Source organism: Oncorhynchus clarkii, chromosome 17 (genome assembly GCF_045791955.1).
Source record: "Oncorhynchus clarkii lewisi isolate Uvic-CL-2024 chromosome 17, UVic_Ocla_1.0, whole genome shotgun sequence".
Taxonomy (NCBI): Eukaryota; Metazoa; Chordata; class Actinopteri; order Salmoniformes; family Salmonidae; genus Oncorhynchus; species Oncorhynchus clarkii.
The window spans coordinates 8,500,744-8,520,352 of NC_092163.1; the positions used below are offsets into that span (position 1 = coordinate 8,500,744).

The 19,609-nt window shown below is 50.3% G+C and overlaps 1 protein-coding gene across 1 annotated transcript in view; it reads right to left on the minus strand.

Annotated features, from left to right (window-relative positions):
* Positions 1 to 11,661, minus strand: part of LOC139370193 (soluble calcium-activated nucleotidase 1-like) — a 31,987-nt gene extending 20,326 nt beyond the window's left edge. Inside the window, exon 1 of the mRNA XM_071109534.1 lies at positions 11,184 to 11,661. Within this exon, the coding sequence (XP_070965635.1) occupies positions 11,184 to 11,615 (432 nt within the window). The 5' untranslated portion in view covers positions 11,616 to 11,661. The remainder of the gene's footprint in view (positions 1 to 11,183) is intronic.
* Positions 11,662 to 19,609: the final 7,948 nt, after the last annotated feature.

Below are 19,609 nucleotides of genomic sequence, written 5' to 3' on the forward strand. Positions count from 1 at the left end.
TGGTCTAAGGCTATGCTAGCTGTGGTCTAAGGCTCTGCTATCTGTGGTCTAAGGCTCTGCTAGCTGTGGTCTAAGGCTCTGTATCACACTGCTAGCTGTGGTCTAAGGCTCTGTATCACACTGCTAGCTGTGGTCTAAGGCTCTGCTAGCTGTGGTCTAAGGCTCTGTATCACACTGCTAGCTGTGGTCTAAGGCTCTGTATCACACTGCTAGCTGTGGTCTAAGGCTCTGCTAGCTGTGGTCTAAGGCTCTGCTAGCTGTGGTCTAAGGCTCTGCTAGCTGTGGTCTAAGGCTCTGCTAGCTGTGGTCTAAGGCTCTGTATCACACTGCTAGCTGTGGTCTAAGGCTCTGCTAGCTGTGGTCTAAGGCTCTGCTAGCTGTGGTCTAAGGCTCTGCATCACACTGCTAGCTGTGGTCTAAGGCTTTGCATCACACTGCTAGCTGTGGTCTAAGGCTCTGCTAGCTGTGGTCTAAGGCTCTGCTAGCTGTGGTCTAAGGCTTTGCATCACACTGCTAGCTGTGGTCTAAGGCTCTGTATCACACTGCTAGCTGTGGTCTAAGGCTCTGCTAGCTGTGGTCTAAGGCTCTGCTAGCTGTGGTCTAAGGCTCTGCTAGCTGTGGTCTAAGGCTCTGTATCACAATGCTAGCTGTGGTCTAAGGCTCTGCTAGCTGTGGTCTAAGGCTCTGCATCACACTGCTAGCTGTGGTCTAAGGCTCTGCTAGCTGTGGTCTAAGGCTCTGTATCACACTGCTAGCTGTGGTCTAAGGCTTTGCTAGCTGTGGTCTAAGGCTCTGTATCACACTGCTAGCTGTGGTCTAAGGCTCTGCAAGCTGTGGTCTAAGGCTCTGCATCACACTGCTAGCTGTGGTCTAAGGCTCTGCATCACACTGCTAGCTGTGGTCTAAGGCTCTGCTAGCTGTGGTCTAAGGCTCTGCTAGCTGTGGTCTAAGGCTTTGCATCACACTGCTAGCTGTGGTCTAAGGCTCTGCTAGCTGTGGTCTAAGGCTCTGCTAGCTGTGGTCTAACGCTCTGCTAGCTGTGGTCTAAGGCTCTGTATCACACTGCTAGCTGTGGTCTAAGGCTCTGTATCACACTGCTAGCTGTGGTCTAAGGCTCTGCTAGCTGTGGTCTAAGGCTCTGCTAGCTGTGGTCTAAGGCTATGCTAGCTGTGGTCTAAGGCTCTGCTAGCTGTGGTCTAAGGCTCTGCTAGCTGTGGTCTAAGGCTCTGTATCACACTGCTAGCTGTGGTCTAAGGCTCTGCTAGCTGTGGTCTAAGGCTCTGCTAGCTGTGGTCTAAGGCTCTGTATCACACTGCTAGCTGTGGTCTAAGGCTTTGCTAGCTGTGGTCTAAGGCTCTGTATCACACTGCTAGCTGTGGTCTAAGGCTCTGTATCACACTGCTAGCTGTGGTCTAAGGCTCTGCTAGCTGTGGTCTAAGGCTCTGCTAGCTGTGGTCTAAGGCTCTGCTAGCTGTGGTCTAAGGCTCTGCTAGCTGTGGTCTAAGGCTCTGCTAGCTGTGGTCTAAGGCTCTGCTAGCTGTGGTCTAAGGCTCTGCTAGCTGTGGTCTAAGGCTCTGCTAGCTGTGGTCTAAGGCTCTGCTAGCTGTGGTCTAAGGCTCTACTAGCTGTGGTCTAAGGCTCTGCTAGCTGTGGTCTAAGGCTCTGCTAGCTGTGGTCTAAGGCTCTGCTAGCTGTGGTCTAAGGCTTTGTATCACACTGCTAGCTGTGGTCTAAGGCTCTGCTAGCTGTGGTCTAAGGCTCTGCTAGCTGTGGTCTAAGGCTCTGCTAGCTGTGGTCTAAGGCTCTGCTAGCTGTGGTCTAAGGCTCTGCTAGCTGTGGTCTAAGGCTCTGTATCACACTGCTAGCTGTGGTCTAAGGCTCTGTATCACACTGCTAGCTGTGGTCTAAGGCTCTGCTAGCTGTGGTCTAAGGCTCTGCATAACACTGCTAGCTGTGGTCTAAGGCTCTGCTAGCTGTGGTCTAAGGCTCTGCTAGCTGTGGTCTAAGGCTCTGCTAGCTGTGGTCTAAGGCTCTGCTAGCTGTGGTCTAAGGCTCTGTTAGCTGTGGTCTAAGGCTCTGCTAGCTGTGGTCTAAGGCTCTGCTAGCTGTGGTCTAAGGCTCTGCTAGCTGTGGTCTAAGGCTCTGCTAGCTGTGGTCTAAGGCTCTACTAGCTGTGGTCTAAGGCTCTGCTAGCTGTGGTCTAAGGCTCTGCTAGCTGTGGTCTAAGGCTCTGCTAGCTGTGGTCTAAGGCTTTGTATCACACTGCTAGCTGTGGTCTAAGGCTCTGTATCACACTGCTAGCTGTGGTCTAAGGCTCTGTATCACACTGCTAGCTGTGGTCTAAGGCTCTGTATCACACTGCTAGCTGTGGTCTAAGGCTCTGCTAGCTGTGGTCTAAGGCTCTGCATAACACTGCTAGCTGTGGTCTAAGGCTCTGCTAGCTGTGGTCTAAGGCTCTGCTAGCTGTGGTCTAAGGCTCTGCATCACACTGCTAGCTGTGGTCTAAGGCTCTACTAGCTGTGGTCTAAGGCTTTGCTAGCTGTGGTCTAAGGCTCTGTATCACACTGCTAGCTGTGGTCTAAGGCTCTGCAAGCTGTGGTCTAAGGCTCTGCAAGCTGTGGTCTAAGGCTCTGCATCACACTGCTAGCTGTGGTCTAAGGCTCTGCATCACACTGCTAGCTGTGGTCTAAGGCTCTGCTAGCTGTGGTCTAAGGCTCTGCTAGCTGTGGTCTAAGGCTTTGCATCACACTGCTAGCTGTGGTCTAAGGCTCTGCTAGCTGTGGTCTAAGGCTCTGCTAGCTGTGGTCTAACGCTCTGCTAGCTGTGGTCTAAGGCTCTGTATCACACTGCTAGCTGTGGTCTAAGGCTCTGTATCACACTGCTAGCTGTGGTCTAAGGCTCTGCTAGCTGTGGTCTAAGGCTATGCTAGCTGTGGTCTAAGGCTCTGCTAGCTGTGGTCTAAGGCTCTGCTAGCTGTGGTCTAAGGCTCTGTATCACACTGCTAGCTGTGGTCTAAGGCTCTGCTAGCTGTGGTCTAAGGCTCTGTATCACACTGCTAGCTGTGGTCTAAGGCTTTGCTAGCTGTGGTCTAAGGCTCTGTATCACACTGCTAGCTGTGGTCTAAGGCTCTGTATCACACTGCTAGCTGTGGTCTAAGGCTCTGCTAGCTGTGGTCTAAGGCTCTGCTAGCTGTGGTCTAAGGCTCTGCTAGCTGTGGTCTAAGGCTCTGCTAGCTGTGGTCTAAGGCTCTGCTAGCTGTGGTCTAAGGCTCTGCTAGCTGTGGTCTAAGGCTCTGTTAGCTGTGGTCTAAGGCTCTGCTAGCTGTGGTCTAAGGCTCTGCTAGCTGTGGTCTAAGGCTCTGCTAGCTGTGGTCTAAGGCTCTGCTAGCTGTGGTCTAAGGCTCTGCTAGCTGTGGTCTAAGGCTCTACTAGCTGTGGTCTAAGGCTCTGCTAGCTGTGGTCTAAGGCTCTGCTAGCTGTGGTCTAAGGCTCTGCTAGCTGTGGTCTAAGGCTTTGTATCACACTGCTAGCTGTGGTCTAAGGCTCTGCTAGCTGTGGTCTAAGGCTCTGCTAGCTGTGGTCTAAGGCTCTGCTAGCTGTGGTCTAAGGCTCTGCTAGCTGTGGTCTAAGGCTCTGTATCACACTGCTAGCTGTGGTCTAAGGCTCTGCTAGCTGTGGTCTAAGGCTCTGCATAACACTGCTAGCTGTGGTCTAAGGCTCTGCTAGCTGTGGTCTAAGGCTCTGCTAGCTGTGGTCTAAGGCTCTGCTAGCTGTGGTCTAAGGCTCTGCTAGCTGTGGTCTAAGGCTCTGTTAGCTGTGGTCTAAGGCTCTGCTAGCTGTGGTCTAAGGCTCTGCTAGCTGTGGTCTAAGGCTCTGCTAGCTGTGGTCTAAGGCTCTGCTAGCTGTGGTCTAAGGCTCTACTAGCTGTGGTCTAAAGCTCTGCTAGCTGTGGTCTAAGGCTCTGCTAGCTGTGGTCTAAGGCTCTGCTAGCTGTGGTCTAAGGCTGTGTATCACACTGCTAGCTGTGGTCTAAGGCTCTGCTAGCTGTGGTCTAAGGCTCTGCTAGCTGTGGTCTAAGGCTCTGTATCACACTGCTAGCTGTGGTCTAAGGCTCTGTATCACACTGCTAGCTGTGGTCTAAGGCTCTGCTAGCTGTGGTCTAAGGCTCTGCATAACACTGCTAGCTGTGGTCTAAGGCTCTGCTAGCTGTGGTCTAAGGCTCTGCTAGCTGTGGTCTAAGGCTCTGCTAGCTGTGGTCTAAGGCTCTGCTAGCTGTGGTCTAAGGCTCTGCATCACACTGCTAGCTGTGGTCTAAGGCTCTACTAGCTGTGGTCTAAGGCTCTGCTAGCTGTGGTCTAAGGCTCTGCTAGCTGTGGTCTAAGGCTCTGCTAGCTGTGGTCTAAGGCTCTGCAAGCTATGGTCTAAGGCTCTGCATCACACTGCTAGCTGTGGTCTAAGGCTCTGTATCACACTGCTAGCTGTGGTCTAAGGCTCTGTATCACACTGCTAGCTGTGGTCTAAGGCTCTGCTAGCTGTGGTCTAAGGCTCTGCTAGCTGTGGTCTAAGGCTCTGCTAGCTGTGGTCTAAGGCTCTGCTAGCTGTGGTCTAAGGCTCTGCTAGCTGTGGTCTAAGGCTCTGCTAGCTGTGGTCTAAGGCTCTGCTAGCTGTGGTCTAAGGCTCTACTAGCTGTGGTCTAAGGCTCTGCTAGCTGTGGTCTAAGGCTCTGCTAGCTGTGGTCTAAGGCTCTGCTAGCTGTGGTCTAAGGCTTTGTATCACACTGCTAGCTGTGGTCTAAGGCTCTGCTAGCTGTGGTCTAAGGCTCTGCTAGCTGTGGTCTAAGGCTCTGCTAGCTGTGGTCTAAGGCTCTGCTAGCTGTGGTCTAAGGCTCTGCTAGCTGTGGTCTAAGGCTCTGTATCACACTGCTAGCTGTGGTCTAAGGCTCTGCTAGCTGTGGTCTAAGGCTCTGTATCACACTGCTAGCTGTGGTCTAAGGCTCTGCTAGCTGTGGTCTAAGGCTCTGCATAACACTGCTAGCTGTGGTCTAAGGCTCTGCTAGCTGTGGTCTAAGGCTCTGCTAGCTGTGGTCTAAGGCTCTGCTAGCTGTGGTCTAAGGCTCTGCTAGCTGTGGTCTAAGGCTCTGCTAGCTGTGGTCTAAGGCTCTGCATCACACTGCTAGCTGTGGTCTAAGGCTCTACTAGCTGTGGTCTAAGGCTCTACTAGCTGTGGTCTAAGGCTCTGCAAGCTGTGGTCTAAGGCTCTGCATCACACTGCTAGCTGTGGTCTAAGGCTCTGCATCACACTGCTAGCTGTGGTCTAAGGCTTTGCATCACACTGCTAGCTGTGGTCTAAGGCTCTGCTAGCTGTGGTCTAAGGCTCTGCTAGCTGTGGTCTAAGGCTCTGCTAGCTGTGGTCTAACGCTCTGCTAGCTGTGGTCTAAGGCTCTGTATCACACTGCTAGCTGTGGTCTAAGGCTCTGCTAGCTGTGGTCTAAGGCTCTGCTAGCTGTGGTCTAAGGCTCTGCTAGCTGTGGTCTAAGGCTCTGCTAGCTGTGGTCTAAGGCTCTGCTAGCTGTGGTCTAAGGCTCTGCATCACACTGCTAGCTGTGGTCTAAGGCTTTGCATCACACTGCTAGCTGTGGTCTAAGGCTCTGCATCACACTGCTAGCTGTGGTCTAAGGCTTTGCATCACACTGCTAGCTGTGGTCTAAGGCTCTGCTAGCTGTGGTCTAAGGCTCTGCTAGCTGTGGTCTAACGCTCTGCTAGCTGTGGTCTAAGGCTCTGTATCACACTGCTAGCTGTGGTCTAAGGCTCTGTATCACACTGCTAGCTGTGGTCTAAGGCTCTGTATCACACTGCTAGCTGTGGTCTAAGGCTCTGCTAGCTGTGGTCTAAGGCTCTGCTAGCTGTGGTCTAAGGCTCTGCTAGCTGTGGTCTAACGCTCTGCTAGCTGTGGTCTAACGCTCTGCTAGCTGTGGTCTAACGCTCTGCTAGCTGTGGTCTAACGCTCTGCTAGCTGTGGTCTAAGGCTCTGCATCACACTGCTAGCTGTGGTCTAAGGCTTTGCATCACACTGCTAGCTGTGGTCTAAGGCTCTGCATCACACTGCTAGCTGTGGTCTAAGGCTTTGCATCACACTGCTAGCTGTGGTCTAAGGCTCTGCTAGCTGTGGTCTAAGGCTCTGCTAGCTGTGGTCTAAGGCTCTGCTAGCTGTGGTCTAAGGCTCTGTATCACACTGCTAGCTGTGGTCTAAGGCTTTGCTAGCTGTGGTCTAAGGCTCTGTATCACACTGCTAGCTGTGGTCTAAGGCTCTGTATCACACTGCTAGCTGTGGTCTAAGGCTCTGCTAGCTGTGGTCTAAGGCTCTGCTAGCTGTGGTCTAAGGCTCTGCTAGCTGTGGTCTAAGGCTCTGCTAGCTGTGGTCTAAGGCTCTGCTAGCTGTGGTCTAAGGCTCTGCTAGCTGTGGTCTAAGGCTTTGTATCACACTGCTAGCTGTGGTCTAAGGCTCTGCTAGCTGTGGTCTAAGGCTCTGCTAGCTGTGGTCTAAGGCTCTGCTAGCTGTGGTCTAAGGCTCTGCTAGCTGTGGTCTAAGGCTCTGCTAGCTGTGGTCTAAGGCTCTGCTAGCTGTGGTCTAAGGCTCTGTATCACACTGCTAGCTGTGGTCTAAGGCTCTGCTAGCTGTGGTCTAAGGCTCTGTATCACACTGCTAGCTGTGGTCTAAGGCTCTGTATCACACTGCTAGCTGTGGTCTAAGGCTCTGCTAGCTGTGGTCTAAGGCTCTGCATAACACTGCTAGCTGTGGTCTAAGGCTCTGCTAGCTGTGGTCTAAGGCTCTGCTAGCTGTGGTCTAAGGCTCTGCATCACACTGCTAGCTGTGGTCTAAGGCTCTACTAGCTGTGGTCTAAGGCTCTGCATCACACTGCTAGCTGTGGTCTAAGGCTCTACTAGCTGTGGTCTAAGGCTCTGCTAGCTGTGGTCTAAGGCTCTACTAGCTGTTGTCTAAGGCTCTGCAAGCTGTGGTCTAAGGCTCTGCATCACACTGCTAGCTGTGGTCTAAGGCTCTGCATCACACTGCTAGCTGTGGTCTAAGGCTTTGCATCACACTGCTAGCTGTGGTCTAAGGCTCTGCTAGCTGTGGTCTAAGGCTCTGCTAGCTGTGGTCTAAGGCTCTGCTAGCTGTGGTCTAACGCTCTGCTAGCTGTGGTCTAAGGCTCTGTATCACACTGCTAGCTGTGGTCTAAGGCTTTGCTAGCTGTGGTCTAAGGCTCTGTATCACACTGCTAGCTGTGGTCTAAGGCTCTGTATCACACTGCTAGCTGTGGTCTAAGGCTCTGCTAGCTGTGGTCTAAGGCTCTGCTAGCTGTGGTCTAAGGCTCTGCTAGCTGTGGTCTAAGGCTCTGCTAGCTGTGGTCTAAGGCTCTGCTAGCTGTGGTCTAAGGCTCTGCATCACACTGCTAGCTGTGGTCTAAGGCTTTGCATCACACTGCTAGCTGTGGTCTAAGGCTCTGCATCACACTGCTAGCTGTGGTCTAAGGCTTTGCATCACACTGCTAGCTGTGGTCTAAGGCTCTGCTAGCTGTGGTCTAAGGCTCTGCTAGCTGTGGTCTAACGCTCTGCTAGCTGTGGTCTAAGGCTCTGTATCACACTGCTAGCTGTGGTCTAAGGCTCTGTATCACACTGCTAGCTGTGGTCTAAGGCTTTGCATCACACTGCTAGCTGTGGTCTAAGGCTCTGCTAGCTGTGGTCTAAGGCTCTGCTAGCTGTGGTCTAAGGCTCTGCTAGCTGTGGTCTAAGGCTCTGTATCACACTGCTAGCTGTGGTCTAAGGCTTTGCTAGCTGTGGTCTAAGGCTCTGTATCACACTGCTAGCTGTGGTCTAAGGCTCTGTATCACACTGCTAGCTGTGGTCTAAGGCTCTGCTAGCTGTGGTCTAAGGCTCTGCTAGCTGTGGTCTAAGGCTCTGCTAGCTGTGGTCTAAGGCTCTGCTATCTGTGGTGTTAGGCTCTGCTAGCTGTGGTCTAAGGCTCTGCTAGCTGTGGTCTAAGGCTTTGTATCACACTGCTAGCTGTGGTCTAAGGCTCTGCTAGCTGTGGTCTAAGGCTCTGCTAGCTGTGGTCTAAGGCTCTGCTAGCTGTGGTCTAAGGCTCTGCTAGCTGTGGTCTAAGGCTCTGCTAGCTGTGGTCTAAGGCTCTGCTAGCTGTGGTCTAAGGCTCTGTATCACACTGCTAGCTGTGGTCTAAGGCTCTGCTAGCTGTGGTCTAAGGCTCTGTATCACACTGCTAGCTGTGGTCTAAGGCTCTGTATCACACTGCTAGCTGTGGTCTAAGGCTCTGCTAGCTGTGGTCTAAGGCTCTGCATAACACTGCTAGCTGTGGTCTAAGGCTCTGCTAGCTGTGGTCTAAGGCTCTGCTAGCTGTGGTCTAAGGCTCTGCATCACACTGCTAGCTGTGGTCTAAGGCTCTACTAGCTGTGGTCTAAGGCTCTGCATCACACTGCTAGCTGTGGTCTAAGGCTCTACTAGCTGTGGTCTAAGGCTCTGCTAGCTGTGGTCTAAGGCTCTACTAGCTGTTGTCTAAGGCTCTGCAAGCTGTGGTCTAAGGCTCTGCATCACACTGCTAGCTGTGGTCTAAGGCTCTGCATCACACTGCTAGCTGTGGTCTAAGGCTTTGCATCACACTGCTAGCTGTGGTCTAAGGCTCTGCTAGCTGTGGTCTAAGGCTCTGCTAGCTGTGGTCTAAGGCTCTGCTAGCTGTGGTCTAACGCTCTGCTAGCTGTGGTCTAAGGCTCTGTATCACACTGCTAGCTGTGGTCTAAGGCTTTGCTAGCTGTGGTCTAAGGCTCTGTATCACACTGCTAGCTGTGGTCTAAGGCTCTGTATCACACTGCTAGCTGTGGTCTAAGGCTCTGCTAGCTGTGGTCTAAGGCTCTGCTAGCTGTGGTCTAAGGCTCTGCTAGCTGTGGTCTAAGGCTCTGCTAGCTGTGGTCTAAGGCTCTGCTAGCTGTGGTCTAAGGCTCTGCATCACACTGCTAGCTGTGGTCTAAGGCTTTGCATCACACTGCTAGCTGTGGTCTAAGGCTCTGCATCACACTGCTAGCTGTGGTCTAAGGCTTTGCATCACACTGCTAGCTGTGGTCTAAGGCTCTGCTAGCTGTGGTCTAAGGCTCTGCTAGCTGTGGTCTAACGCTCTGCTAGCTGTGGTCTAAGGCTCTGCATCACACTGCTAGCTGTGGTCTAAGGCTCTGTATCACACTGCTAGCTGTGGTCTAAGGCTCTGTATCACACTGCTAGCTGTCTAAGGCTCTGCTAGCTGTGGTCTAAGGCTCTGCTAGCTGTGGTCTAAGGCTCTGCTAGCTGTGGTCTAACGCTCTGCTAGCTGTGGTCTAACGCTCTGCTAGCTGTGGTCTAACGCTCTGCTAGCTGTGGTCTAACGCTCTGCTAGCTGTGGTCTAACGCTCTGCTAGCTGTGGTCTAAGGCTCTGCATCACACTGCTAGCTGTGGTCTAAGGCTTTGCATCACACTGCTAGCTGTGGTCTAAGGCTCTGCATCACACTGCTAGCTGTGGTCTAAGGCTTTGCATCACACTGCTAGCTGTGGTCTAAGGCTCTGCTAGCTGTGGTCTAAGGCTCTGCTAGCTGTGGTCTAAGGCTCTGCTAGCTGTGGTCTAAGGCTCTGTATCACACTGCTAGCTGTGGTCTAAGGCTTTGCTAGCTGTGGTCTAAGGCTCTGTATCACACTGCTAGCTGTGGTCTAAGGCTCTGTATCACACTGCTAGCTGTGGTCTAAGGCTCTGCTAGCTGTGGTCTAAGGCTCTGCTAGCTGTGGTCTAAGGCTCTGCTAGCTGTGGTCTAAGGCTCTGCTAGCTGTGGTCTAAGGCTCTGCTAGCTGTGGTCTAAGGCTCTGCTAGCTGTGGTCTAAGGCTCTGCTAGCTGTGGTCTAAGGCTCTGCTAGCTGTGGTCTAAGGCTTTGTATCACACTGCTAGCTGTGGTCTAAGGCTCTGCTAGCTGTGGTCTAAGGCTCTGCTAGCTGTGGTCTAAGGCTCTGCTAGCTGTGGTCTAAGGCTCTGCTAGCTGTGGTCTAAGGCTCTGCTAGCTGTGGTCTAAGGCTCTGCTAGCTGTGGTCTAAGGCTCTGTATCACACTGCTAGCTGTGGTCTAAGGCTCTGCTAGCTGTGGTCTAAGGCTCTGCTAGCTGTGGTCTAAGGCTCTGCATCACACTGCTAGCTGTGGTCTAAGGCTCTACTAGCTGTGGTCTAAGGCTCTGCTAGCTGTGGTCTAAGGCTCTGCTAGCTGTGGTCTAAGGCTCTGTATCACACTGCTAGCTGTGGTCTAAGGCTCTGCTAGCTGTGGTCTAAGGCTCTGCATAACACTGCTAGCTGTGGTCTAAGGCTCTGCTAGCTGTGGTCTAAGGCTCTGCTAGCTGTGGTCTAAGGCTCTGCTAGCTGTGGTCTAAGGCTCTGCATCACACTGCTAGCTGTGGTCTAAGGCTCTACTAGCTGTGGTCTAAGGCTCTGGTAGCTGTGGTCTAAGGCTCTGCTAGCTGTGGTCTAAGGCTCTGCAAGCTGTGGTCTAAGGCTCTGCATCACACTGCTAGCTGTGGTCTAAGGCTCTGCATCACACTGCTAGCTGTGGTCTAAGGCTCTGCTAGCTGTGGTCTAAGGCTCTGCTAGCTGTGGTCTAAGGCTCTGCATCACACTGCTAGCTGTGGTCTAAGGCTTTGCATCACACTGCTAGCTGTGGTCTAAGGCTCTGCTAGCTGTGGTCTAAGGCTCTGCTAGCTGTGGTCTAACGCTCTGCTAGCTGTGGTCTAACGCTCTGCTAGCTGTGGTCTAACGCTCTGCTAGCTGTGGTCTAAGGCTCTGCATCACACTGCTAGCTGTGGTCTAAGGCTTTGCATCACACTGCTAGCTGTGGTCTAAGGCTCTGCATCACACTGCTAGCTGTGGTCTAAGGCTCTGCATCACACTGCTAGCTGTGGTCTAAGGCTCTGCATCACACTGCTAGCTGTGGTCTAAGGCCGTGATGAGACAAGACTAACTACCAATTGGATACCACGAAATTGGGGAGATTTATAATTAAAAAAAAATTTAAAACATTATATAAAATGTAATAAATGAAAAAGAATAAAAATAAAGAACAGCATAATTACGGATAAAGCTGAAATGTGGGTTTGTAAGCATGATGTAAATACCTTGGTGCTCATTGAGGCCGTGTCCAAGTCTGCGATCACCCCAATACGGTACCGGATGCTCCCGGACGCCATCCTCTCCGGGGGACTGAGAGGATATGTGTCGTTGTAGTGTTTATTATTCCAGTTGACGTTGTTTCCCACTGCAGCCACCGGTTGACGGTTACCATTATTGTTTATTTCATTGTCATTGTTCGTCCACCAGCTTTGCGCCCCGTTACCGTGGTGATGGAAGCGGTCAGAGGAGACGCCGAAGACGTCATTGCCGCCAGTTCCGACCCCCGTCGTCTGGTGCAGGTAGAACAGCAGGGCGAGGGCAAGGAGTGTTGCCACGGTGATGGCCCTCCATTTTAGGCGGAAGCGGGGGTCAGAGGTGGCGCCGGCCATGAAGGCCAGGGCAGGAAGGCCTCGCACGGAGATCCGCAGGGAATTCATGGAACTGGAATCATCAGGACCACCACCACGTTCTGGCTCTGAATTATACCCTGAGATAATGGACATGGGGGAGGGAGAGGGAGCTGGGAGGGTGGGGAAAGAGGGGAGGGTGAGAGAGAAAGAGAGAGGGGCAAGAGAGATTGACAGAGAGAGAGATGGACAGAGAGAAAGAGAGATGGACAGAGAGAAAGAGAGATGGACAGAGGGAAAGAGAGATGGACAGAGAGAGAGAAGTCAGAGATACAGGGGGTAAAAGGGGAGAGAGAGATGGACAGAGAGAGAGATGGACAGAGAGAGAGATGGACAGAGAGAGAGATGGACAGAGAGAGAGATGGACAGAGAGAGAGAAGTCACAGATACAGGGGGTAAAAGGGGAAAGAGAATTGGAATAAGGAAGAGAGCAAATGTTCATTTCATTGTTCATTGTTGTTCATTCATTATATTGTCTACTGTTTATTGTTATACTGCAGCCTGGTGCTGTGAATTAGTCAAAATATCCACTAACCACGTTTTAACCCACAGTCAAGCCATCACGACAGCTGAGATGGAAACAGGTCGCTTCTGTACAATTGTATTAATTCCAAGAGATAATTTGTTCGTTCGACATGGTGGATCTTTTGGTGTCTGTAAAATGTATTATGCGAGAGATGGTGGTGGAAATGCCTTTATCAGCAAATATTGGTTTATTATACATCATATGGAAGTAAACATGGAGTCACGTGATGAGATGGTGTGTGTGGTCCTCCCACTACCACTCAGGACAGCATGCAGATTATTAGGCTACAGATGAAACAAGTTATAATGAACTTCACAGTGGGGAGAAAGTGCACAGTGATGAGCTTGATGCTCCTTTCAATAAATATCAAGGGTTTGATTCTGGTGACGTGATGATTGATGCTTCACTGCTGCTTGACTAATAAAACAACTCTTGTTCTTGTCCATAGTAACATCATAATGTCGGTAGCCTACCCACACTGCATGGTAGGTAGCCTACCCACACTGCATGGTAGGTAGCCTACCCACACTGCATGGTAGGTAGCCTACCCACACTGCATGGTAGGTAGCCTACCCACACTGCATGGTAGGTAGCCTACCCACACTGCATGGTAGGTAGCCTACCCACACTCCATGGTAGGTAGCCTACCCACACTCCATGGTAGGTAGCCTACCCACACTCCATGGTAGGTAGCCTACCCACACTGCATGGTAGGTAGCCTACCCACACTGCATGGTAGGTAGCCTACCCACACTGCATGGTAGGTAGCCTACCCACACTCCATGGTAGGTAGCCTACCCACACTCCATGGTAGGTAGCCTACCCACACAGCATGTGACAGCTGTGGCTAGAGAACCCGTGGAGGGGAAAATGTGATGGAAACACATTGAACTTTAAGTTTTCATGTATCAAATAGAAATGTAAGTTAAAAAAGTAAATTTTGTTCACCAAGTCATCGAGCACAGACTTTTAACCACAACAAGTCTGTTTGGAGGAAACCCCACTGTTTGGAGGAAACCCCACTGTTTGGAGGAAACCCCACTGTTTGGAGGAAACCCCACTGTTTGGAGGAAACCCCACTGTTTGGAGGAAACCCCACTGTTTGGAGGAAACCCCACTGTTTGGAGGAAACCCCACTGTTTGGAGGAAACCCCACTGTTTGGAGGAAACCCCACTGTTGGGAGGAAACCCCACTGTTGGGAGGAAACCCCACTGTTGGGAGGAAACCCCACTGTTTGGAGGAAACCCCACTGTTGGGAGGAAACCCCACTGTTGGGAGGAAACCCCACTGTTTGGAGGAAACCCCACTGTTGGGAGGAAACCCCACTGTTTGGAGGAAACCCCACTGTTTGGAGGAAACCCCACTGTTTGGAGGAAACCCCACTGTTTGGAGGAAACCCCACTGTTTGGAGGAAACCCCACTGTTTGGAGGAAACCCCACTGTTTGGAGGAAACCCCACTGTTTGGAGGAAACCCCACTGTTTGGAGGAAACCCCACTGTTTGGAGGAAACCCCACTGTTTGGAGGAAACCCCACTGTTTGGAGGAAACCCCACTGTGGGGAAAATGATCAAATGTTTAACTTACGCAGATATTTTTATATTTGCATGAAGATCTGTCAGCAAATTAGATGCAAACCAGCTAGTGACTGAACAAGGTTCCCCAGGACTGGGTCGTATTCACTACACATTAAACCAGCTAGTGACTGAACAAGGCTCCTCAGGACTGGGTCGTATTCACTACACATTAAACCAGCTAGTGACTGAACAAGGCTCCCCAGGACTGGGTCGTATTCACTAAACCAGCTAGTGACTGAACAAGGTTCCCCAGGACTGGGTCGTATTCACTAAACCAGCTAGTGACTGAACAAGGCTCCCCAGGACTGGGTCGTATTCACTAAACCAGCTAGTGACTGAACAAGGTTCCCCAGGACTGGGTCGTATTCACTAAACCAGCTAGTGACTGAACAAGGCTCCCCAGGACTGGGTCGTATTCACTAAACCAGCTAGTGACTGAACAAGGCTCCCCAGGACTGGGTCGTATTCACTAAACCAGCTAGTGACTGGACAAGGCTCCCCAGGACTGGGTCGTATTCACTAAACCAGCTAGTGACTGAACAAGGCTCCCCAGGACTGGGTCGTATTCACTAAACCAGCTAGTGACTGAACAAGGCTCCCCAGGACTGGGTCGTATTCACTAGACACTAAACCAGCTAGTGACTGAACAAGGTTCCCCAGGACTGGGTCGTATTCACTAAACCAGCTAGTGACTGGACAAGGTTCCCCAGGACTGGGTCGTATTCACTAGACACTAAACCAGCTAGTGACTGAACAAGGCTCCCCAGGACTGGGTCGTATTCACTAGACACTAAACCAGCTAGTGACTGAACAAGGCTCCCCAGGACTGGGTCGTATTCACTAAACCAGCTAGTGACTGGACAAGGCTCCCCAGGACTGGGTCGTATTCACTAAACCAGCTAGTGACTGGACAAGGCTCCCCAGGACTGGGTCGTATTCACTAAACCAGCTAGTGACTGAACAAGGTTCCCCAGGACTGGGTCGTATTCACTAGACACTAAACCAGCTAGTGACTGGACAAGGCTCCCCAGGACTGGGTCGTATTCACTAAACCAGCTAGTGACTGAACAAGGCTCCCCAGGACTGGGTCGTATTCACTAAACCAGCTAGTGACTGAACAAGGCTCCCCAGGACTGGGTGGTATTCACTAAACCAGCTAGTGACTGAACAAGGCTCCTCAGGACTGGGTCGTATTCACTAAACCAGCTAGTGACTGAACAAGGCTCCTCAGGACTGGGTCGTATTCACTAAACCAGCTAGTGACTGAACAAGGCTCCCCAGGACTGGGTCGTATTCACTAAACCAGCTAGTGACTGAACAAGGCTCCCCAGGACTGGGTCGTATTCACTAAACCAGCTAGTGACTGGACAAGGCTCCCCAGGACTGGGTCGTATTCACTAAACCAGCTAGTGACTGGACAAGGCTCCCCAGGACTGGGTCGTATTCACTAGACCAGCTAGTGACTGGACAAGGCTCCCCAGGACTGGGTCGTATTCACTAAACCAGCTAGTGACTGAACAAGGCTCCCCAGGACTGGGTCGGATTCACTAAACCAGCTAGTGACTGAACAAGGCTCCCCAGGACTGGGTCGTATTCACTAAACCAGCTAGTGACTGGACAAGGCTCCCCAGGACTGGGTCGTATTCACTAAACCAGCTAGTGACTGAACAAGGCTCCCCAGGACTGGGTCGTATTCACTAAACCAGCTAGTGACTGAACAAGCCTCCCCAGGACTGGGTCGTATTCACTAGACACTAAATGAAAGAAAACAGACAGAAACTGAACTTATCCAATAGGAAAGAATCTCAGTTTACTTTGCATGACATTTCCTGTTGCAACACGTTTGCACTAATGAATTCGACCCTGGGCTACCAGTGCTTCTGGGTGTAGTTTACCACTAGGTACAGATCTAGGATCAGCTTCACCTACCCCAGTCCTATCTTTAACTAGAAGTAGGGAAAATGCCAAACAGATCCAACAACAGCATCTAGGGGCAACTTCTCCCTACCTGAACACAGGTGTGGTACCTGACTGTTGACATGGTCCCATAAGGCTCTATGTAGGGAATAGGGTGTCATGGCTGGGTGGAGGAGAGGGAACAGGTGCCTTCCAGTTGAAACTGGAGAGGGCTCTGTGTCTGTGTGGTACAGTACTGCTACAGACAAGATGACATGTTCTCTGCCAGTCTTGCATCGTGGTTGCTAGGGGCAACGGACTTAAAAGGTAGAGGACAGGTAGGTACTAGTTCTGTTGTTCCTCGGTCACAGTTACGCACCCACTCACTTGTACTACTGAGTCATGCAATGCTTCAAGACAGGCAGCAAGGGCTAGACACTACAATACTGTAGAATACACACCAGGGTTCAAATACTATTTGAAATCTTTCAAAGACTTTTAGTGTTTGCTCTCTAGCATGTTGGAGTTCCAGATGGGTGGGGTTTGACCACCTGCAACTATTCTATTGGTTGCACTGTGCCAGGCGAGCTCAATCAAGCCCAGATCGTGTATTTGAAATGATTTCAAATAGTATTTGAACCCAGGGAAACACACATTTGCTCTGTAAGTGGAACCAACTACCGTGGAGTGGCGTCTCCCTAGATGCTATCTGCCTCTGGTCTAGGAGAGACTGTGTCCAAAACGGCACCATATTTCCTGTTTCAGGCACTTTTTTTGACCAGGGGCCATAGGGTTGAAAAGCAGTGCACTATGTAGGGAATAGGGAACCATTTTGGAAAGAAAATCTGTTACATAAACACTGGTTCTGTTCCACTTCAGTTAGGGCTCCTGAGTGGTGCAGCGGTCTAAGGCACCGCATCACTACAGACAGACACTACAGTTCTATTCCGGGCTGTATCACATCCGGCCGTGATTGGGAGTCCCATAGGGCGGCGCACAATTGGCCCAGCGTCGTCCGGGTTTGCCGGAGTAGGCCATCATTGTAAATAAGAATTTGTTCTTAACTGACTTGCCTAGTTAAATAAAGAAAAAGATGTCAACAGGTTAGCTGTGTAGGTAAGGAGAGTAGGATGCATCATCATGAGGTTATCAGCCAGTCTGAGGACTTACTGAGGTAGCCGACCACAAGAGACTAACACAGGAGAGACCAATCAAAACCATGTGCCTCTCTAACACAAATACACTCTCACTCAGGCAGGCACTCATTAAATCACCACTGCATGTATAAACCCAAACCTGCTGCCACAGAAACCAGCTGTGAGGTCTATTGATCTCTTCCCCTCTCAGATCCAGCTGTGAGGTGTATTGATCTCTTCCCCTCTCAGAACCAGCTGTGAGATGTATTGATCTCTTCTTCCCCTCTCAGAACCAGCTGTGAGGTCTATTGATCTCTTCCCCTCTCAGATCCAGCTGTGAGGTCTATTGATCTAACCAATAAGTAAACAGCACAGAAGAGGCAAAACCACCACTGTTTTATGGTGATTTAATCACTAATCATCATGTGCTAATAGGCTGTTATAACACAGGTCTGTGTTTCAAATGGCACCCTACTCCCTATATAGTGCACTACCAGGTCAAAAGTAGGGCACACGTCAAACTCATTCCACGGAGGGCCAAGTGTCTGATGGTTTTCGCTCCTCCCTTGTATTTGATTGATCAATTAAGGCCATTGATTAGTTAGGGACTCCCCTCACCTGGTTGTCCAGGTCTTAACTGGACACAAGGTGAAAGGAGATGGCCCAGTGTCTGGCTGGTTTCTCCATGGAATGAGTTGGACTCCCCTTCACTAAATCAATCAGATGCTATTAGTGCCCAGCTTGAGATACCTATGGGATATTGGTTTTCCTAGATTCAAACTGGTTGATGTTAGTTTACACCAGATATACTACCAAGCAGGATCAATGTCCTATCTGCATGATCCCTCTATGTTGAACTGTCTGCTCCCTATACATGTCCTCGTGTTATGGATTCCCATCACCTGGTCATCTACGTCTTGAATCGGAAACATTGAAAGGAAATAACAAAACCAGCAGACACCCCTGATACACCCCTAGGTCCCTTCAACAAGACATCATGGCCACGATGACAGGAAGAGAGGTGGAGCCAGAAATCAGGCCAGACTACAAGGGGTGTATTCATTATGGAAACTGTTTAAGAACCAAAAAGAAGCAAACAGAGAAAAAGGAACTAAACAGGAATGGACCGACCCAAATTTGTCCAATACAAACTCTTGCTTGCGTTTTCCATTTGGAGTAAACCATAGACCATGGACATTGTCACTGAGGGCTAACTTGCAAGCACGAAAACAGTCAACAAATGTCAAGCAAATATATGCCCGGGATACCCTATTAATTGAAGTTTTACTGTACTTTAAAATGGAGTTAGCTTTAGCTTCAATGGCACTGCTCATTCTGTCACAGACACTATAACTCATCAGATACAAAGATGAGTCATCCATCTCTATAGAGTAAAGGGTTTCTGTTGCAAAACATTTTGCAGCAGACTAAACGTTTTGCTATTGGAATCGGTGTAATGATTACACCCCAGTAATCTTGGGGCAAAACGAATGACTGTCAAACTAGCAGACTGATCAAATGCGTATCTAGCTACTAGTTAGCTTTGATACCTTCACTCCGGTCCAAGGACCTTATGCTATTTTCAGAGGTAGACCATCTCTGCAGCCAAAACAGCCAAATAATCCATCTAAACGTCAATCGATTCTCAATTGCGATACGGTTCTAGAAACATAAAGCCCCGTACTTTCATATCACAAAATAATTTCACAAATGCAAAACACATACGATATACACTTAATGTACACTGTTTTAACCGGCTTCATCACAGTCGCAGCTGACAGTATCTTTCAGTGACAACATGTTTCTGTCGGCCTTCTGTTACACACAGGTGTTCAGAGCATGCGAGACAGCCAATTAGCATGTCGCATTCCTCCGTCTGTCTTCCGTAAACAGCTGTAACATGGAGATATGACCTTGTGGGAACACCAACCCTAACCTTCTAAAAATGTGCGTTTCAATTTAAACTTTTGTTTTGAGAAAAGTATGTATCGCTTATATAAGGTTATGCTTCCAAAACCGTACGCAAGCGATGCGTGTTAATGTTCAGACCGAACGTCTGGGCTCTTATTAATAACAAACCTCCACTGTAGACGCCTTTGTTCCGTTACACACAGGAGTAATTGGACGGAGTCATGATACATGTAGGAGATACGTCAAAGGCTGGATGACTGTCAATCAATGGAAACTCTGGAAAAAGTCAGAGAAGGTCGGAAATAGTTTCGGAAAGTATATTCCTCTTTTAGCAAGCTCCTAGCTAGCTTGTGCAAAACAAACTTTAGCATTAGGGGCTAGTTTATTGGATAACATTGATAAATCCGCCTCCAGACTGCATGTCAGTTGAAATTATCCGTTACTTTATTATGCCTGGCTTTGTATACTTTAGACAGACCGTACTCACTGGGAATACTTTAGACAGACCGTACTCACTGGGTGAGAGGGAGGTCTCCGCGTCCCCCCGTAGCGACTGTTGGAGGAGGTTATCCGGTGTTTCGGTGGTTCTCGGTCCCTACTCCCCCTGCTCCATCGCTGGAAGAGAGTTGAGGCAGCCAGCTCGACTTCCGCCTTCTCGCTGCTTCCCTGGCGCGAGCGGAATGAACTCTGGAAACTCTGCCAACATGCCGCGCATGACGACGCACAGCCGCTGACCGACGCATCCCAACGAGCGTCCTGATTGGTCCGTTCCTTTTTGCGTCGCTTGACCCAGCGTTTGCTTAAAATATTCTGTCCGTCGCGCTGAGTTGAACACATTGACCCTGACCTTCTCGGGTAACATGTACAGTCCATACAAGTGGGTACAGTACAGTTCAGACTCAGGGATAAATAATATTTCCCTAAAAACGCCAAACGAAACGAATAGAACTGCTGCCGCGGTAGAATTAAAATAACGTTC